Source organism: Alosa sapidissima, chromosome 13, assembly GCF_018492685.1.
Source record: "Alosa sapidissima isolate fAloSap1 chromosome 13, fAloSap1.pri, whole genome shotgun sequence".
NCBI classification, from domain to species: domain Eukaryota; kingdom Metazoa; phylum Chordata; class Actinopteri; order Clupeiformes; family Clupeidae; genus Alosa; species Alosa sapidissima.
Genome location: NC_055969.1, coordinates 18,045,182 through 18,049,963, shown reverse-complemented (window position 1 = coordinate 18,049,963; position 4,782 = coordinate 18,045,182). Strand labels below are relative to the sequence as shown.

The following is a 4,782-nucleotide window of genomic DNA, read 5'->3' as shown; positions in this document are numbered from 1 at the left end:
GCGTGACATCCCTAACCGATATAGAGTTGTTCTGTCATGTGGAAGAGCCGACTTACACTCTAAAAAATACTGGGTTGAAAACAACCTAAATTCGGTTGTTCCCAACCCAGTTCCTGGTTCAATATAGGACAGAACACATACTGGGTTGATTTGACTTCATGAGTTGGGTTGGAATTTTAACCCAGTATAAGGGGTTGCTTCGCCAAACCAAATATGGGTCATTCTTACACAAATGTTGGGTTGATGTAACTCATTACTGGGTCAGGCCCACTAGCCCAATATTTGTTTAAATTTATCCCCTTGTTGGGTTGATATTTGACCCATTAACTTAGTTATTCTTTAATCTAATGAAATGAATAATGTTAATAATAATAATAATATCAATTATAATCATCATCCATCATCATAATAGAAAATACATGCACTTAATTAATGTCACTGGTTTTATTGGTAAAACTGGAATAAGAATAACAAGCAAAAATATTTGATTTCATCATACACAAAAAATATTGGTAAAACTGGAATAACAATAACAAGCAAAAAGTATTTGATTTCATCATACACATAAAATATAGAGAGACAGAGATATATAGATAGATTATATATAGATAGAGAGAGAGAGAGAACCTTAACGCATTAGCGTTTCCAGGAAAGAAACGCATGGGGCCACATTACCCCCACCCATTCCATAAACAGGCCCCTGGAGGAATTGCCAAGCAGAGGCACTCTCCTTTGGGAAGTTGATATCAAACACATAAAAACTTTTAAAACAAACATCAACTGCTTGGACAATAGTGTCCTGCTCCATGGCCTGCCCACTTAGAATAGTGAAGGCCTGTGAGCAGCGCTCCTCTCCTCCCAACACAAGGGTGTAGCTCTGCTGCCTTAAGGTACTCCACCATGTTTGTTCCGACCTGCAAATAATAATATTCCACAAATAAAGTACTTGAATGACAAAGACTCTGATCAGCTGACAGCTGATGTTTTCCAACAGATTTTACAATTACAAGACCTGCGTCACTACTGTAGATCTAAGCGGCTGTGTGAGTATAAGAATACTCACAGGCTTAAGATCGATGAAGGCCTTCATGGCATCAGACACTGTAGTCCTCACAGTCTTTCGGCCCATGCTGAAGACTGCAGGTGGCATCAGGCTTGGCAGGACCCTCAGGGCAATGTAGTCTTTGGAGTCTGTAAAGAAAGAAAATAGTTTTATTATATCAATTATATTATCATAGTTTATCAGGTGAGTAGCTTATTACTCGAAAAATGCACAAATCCAAATATACAAATCTTAGGTTCAGTTATACCTTGTGACAAAGACTCTGTCTGGACGTGAAGCTTCCCCTCCCGCTGTGCCACTTGAAGAACCTTCTCGCTGAACCTCCTCCAGGTCACAAACATTTTGTCTGATGCCTCTTTATGAAGGACATCAAAGTCCTGAGCAATCTAAGAGGGGGGGTGTATAATAATTAATTACATCATATATCATCAAAACAAAAATAATAAGATCAGTAAGAGAGAGAGAGAATACACACACACAGGCAATTTCTAACTGCTATTTTACTATAGTTATTAGCTCATTTGAAAATTAAGGTTTTTCAGCAATTTCCAGCAAGTACAGCGACGAGCGATGTAGGTGGGACCAAAGCTAAAAATCGTTTTACTTTCTGCAACGCAATTTGAGCCATTACCAATAAAAAATTATGCAGACCACTGATTGACAGATGATGACACCAACAAGCTCTTCCACGCTAGGTTAGTCAACCACAGCAATAAGCGATAAGTAATAGCATCTAAATGTATGTGTGAACCCGGCTTGTGAGAATGTGTGTGTGAGAAAAGACAGAGTAAGAGAGTGAATGTGTGTGTGAGAGAGAATGAGAGAAAGATTGAGAAAGAGAGAATGTGTGTGAGAGAGACAAGTGAGAGCGAGATTGCAAGAGAGAGTGAGAAAGAGAGCGAGAGAAAGTGTGTGTGTGAGAGAGAGAGCGTGAGAGAAAGAGATTGAGAGAGAATGTGTGTGAGTGTGTGTGGTTGTGTGTGTGTGAGAGAGAAAAAGTGTGAGAGAGAGAGAATGTGTGTGTGTGTGAGAGAGAGACAGAGCGAGACAGAAAAAGAGATTGAGAGAAATAATGTATGTGAGAGACAGAGAGAGAAAGATGGAGAGAGAATGAGAGTGTGAGGGTGAGAGAGAGAGACAGAGAGAAGAAGAAGATCAAGTGATGGAGAGAGAGTATGAATGTAAGTGTGAGTTTTGTGTTTCTGCCCCAGTCTGACCCATGCAAATGGCAAGACTGACAGAAAGATTTGAGGGGCACTGAGGCACATACCATGCCTGGACACAGGAGTCGGGGGAACTCTTTGAGGGCCTCGGCAATTGATTTTCCAGTGTTCTTCCGGAACCACTCTGCACGGTAAACAACAGTCGCCTCCATATAGTTTGACAACTGATTGTTTGGTGCAGAGTTATGCCTTAGCCATTCGATCGTCTCCTCCGCTCTCACCTGGGGTATAGGTGAGGCTGCAATGTCCAGATGAAAGAGATATAAAAATGAAATCATATTAAATGGAAAAAAAGAGCCCAGCACATTTTTTAAAATATATTTTTTGCCTTTAATCAGATAGGATAGAGAATAATAGGAAGCAAGGTGGAGAGTGGAGAAGTTAGGAGCTGTGTCGCTGGAGTGGTAAGCTGGTGCCCTAACCGCTAGGCCAACTAGGGCCCCCACCACATTTTTAAGAAGAAAATTACATTTAAAGTATTGCAGTACACAATGGTAGACAGAGGTGGCTACACTATACATTTTGTTGCCATGGTAAGGTTAATCTCATTGTAGTACAATAGTCTACCAGCAACACTGTTAAGTCGAACATTAGTGTGTGTGTGTGTGTGTGTGTGTGTGTGTGTGTGTGTGTGTGTGAGAGAGAGAGAGAGAGAGAGTGTGTGTGTGTGTGTGCGTGCGTGCTTGCGTGCGTGCGTGCCCACATGGGAGAGAGTGAGATGTAATGGTCGGTTCACCTGGAACAGAAGTAGGACGAGACTGTAGTTGTGAGTCCTCTCCTACTGGCCGATTCGTGGCCCTTAATCTTTTCCGTATGTTGCGCAGCCTTTCCTCCAGGAAGCCAGTTGATGGCATGGCCTTCCTGCCCTTCGCAAACCATGAGTTCTTCACAAGGAAAAAATAAAACACAATTACCCTCTTAATTGTTAATAAGCTCAGCTATCACATTCCTATGAATAGGGCTGGAACAGATTACTGGTTACAATGATCATTTTTTACATCCATTTTTAACATATAAGTCATAGGGTCCTCATTGAACTTATTTATTGGTTTAGATCTTTGATCTCAAACTTAACACTGACCCAAAATATAACAACATAAAAGTAAGGTTCTCACCCTGCCAGTGTCAGAGGAATCCCTTATACATGGGAATGTCTGGATCAACGAATTAGCAAGGGCAATTTTTGTGTTGGTTGAGGGTCTGTTAAATAACAATAAAAAATAATGCCAGGGATGAAGACAAACAATCATTTTCACAAGTTGCTACCATATAATTTACAAATACACTTACAATACAGGTACAGTACATGTACAACACAAAGCAACACATTCGAAAAGGTTTGAAAAGGGCAAAGCAAATGTTCATCCACTAACAATATGAATTGCATACTACTGTAAATGTCAAGTTGAAAATGAGGTATTAAAGAACGCCATTCACATACTTACGTTTCCTCAAATGTCTCAATTAAGTGAGAAACTAAAATTCTCACTAGGCATCTTCTCTCCTTAGTGAGCAATTGACCAGTATGGCCTAAGTTGGTGTGAATTGCCCTGCCATCTGAGGTGGCTGCCATTATTGGTCTAATATCGTTGAAAATAGAGAATTCACAAAAAATACATTACATTTATACATTTTCTTAAGGCAAATAATAGTCTTTTTTAACAAAAGTTAATAAAAGTTAGTCAGTCCATATACCACCTAAAAGAGATTTTCAATTTACTTTTAAAACCAGCAGGTGCATGGTTGTGGATAGACAGGGACAGAGAGGTCAGTGGGGCATGGTTGTGTGGGGCCTTGTATGCCAGGAGCATTTTAACAATAGGCCACTGGAAGCCAGTGTGGTTGCAAAGGTTTTATATGGCTAGTAAATTTGGAACTTGTTATACAGTATAACCGGCAATCAAGATGTTAAAATGGGACTTACAAACACAGGAATGACTTCAAAAACAAGTGGAAGGGAATTCACAGTTTCCTCATTGACTGCAGAATTGTGTGGGTCTTCTGTCAGTGGTCCAAGGGCTGCTGTTAGCACAGCACTATTAGTCTGGAAAGATGATAAAGAGGTAAACATCAATGACAACATTCATTTGCTGATGATAAATCCTGGTGATATGGTAGACTTCTACTTGTGTACCCCTCTTTACCTCTACTTACCTGTACATGATGTGTTGTTTTGTAAATTTGTACCAAGGAGTGTGGAGGAGGAGGAGGAGGAGGAGGATAATTTGAAACCCAGAACAGAACAAAAAATAGAACCAATAGAACTATACATCAGCAATGGCAATTTTGGCAACTTTAAAAGATTCTATAGCGGAGAGAAATGAACAGTCTGTCGTCATTCTCTCTGTACGACTTGACAGCATGCAGAGGGTGGTGATCAAGTAAATCCTTAATGTTTGTAGCTATTAAGCTTGAGGTGGGGACAACAGTGTATGCAAAGAAGTGCCTCTCAAAACCTGTTGTCTGCCATTTTTGAATTACCACCGTAATTGTGGG

General features: G+C 40.2%; 1 protein-coding gene across 1 annotated transcript; it reads right to left on the bottom strand.

The window, feature by feature from the left end:
* Positions 1–500: 500 nt before the first annotated feature.
* LOC121680926 lies at positions 501–4,520 on the bottom strand. Its single transcript, XM_042060527.1, has 9 exons — positions 4,441–4,520; positions 4,211–4,330; positions 3,732–3,874; positions 3,402–3,486; positions 3,023–3,170; positions 2,334–2,524; positions 1,311–1,449; positions 1,064–1,191; positions 501–914 (listed from the first exon to the last, which is right to left on the bottom strand). Exons 3-9 carry the CDS (start codon positions 3,857–3,859, stop codon positions 777–779), a joined length of 957 nt encoding a protein of 318 aa, XP_041916461.1. The 5' UTR covers positions 3,860–3,874; positions 4,211–4,330; positions 4,441–4,520; the 3' UTR covers positions 501–776.
* Between the last annotated feature and the right edge of the window lie 262 nt (positions 4,521–4,782).

What these genes read in the sequence shown, in the direction of transcription:
- LOC121680926 (XM_042060527.1), bottom strand. Translation starts at nt 3,859, where the DNA reads ATGGCAGCCACCTCAGATGGCAGGGCAATTCACACCAACTTAGGCCAT. An exon ending in TCGTCCTACTTCTGTTCCAG is followed by an intron (nt 2,525 to 3,022) that starts GTGAACCGACCA and finishes TGGACATTGCAG; the next exon opens with CCTCACCTATACCCCAGGTG. An exon ending in GACAGAGTCTTTGTCACAAG is followed by an intron (nt 1,192 to 1,310) that starts GTATAACTGAAC and finishes CTTTCTTTACAG; the next exon opens with ACTCCAAAGACTACATTGCC.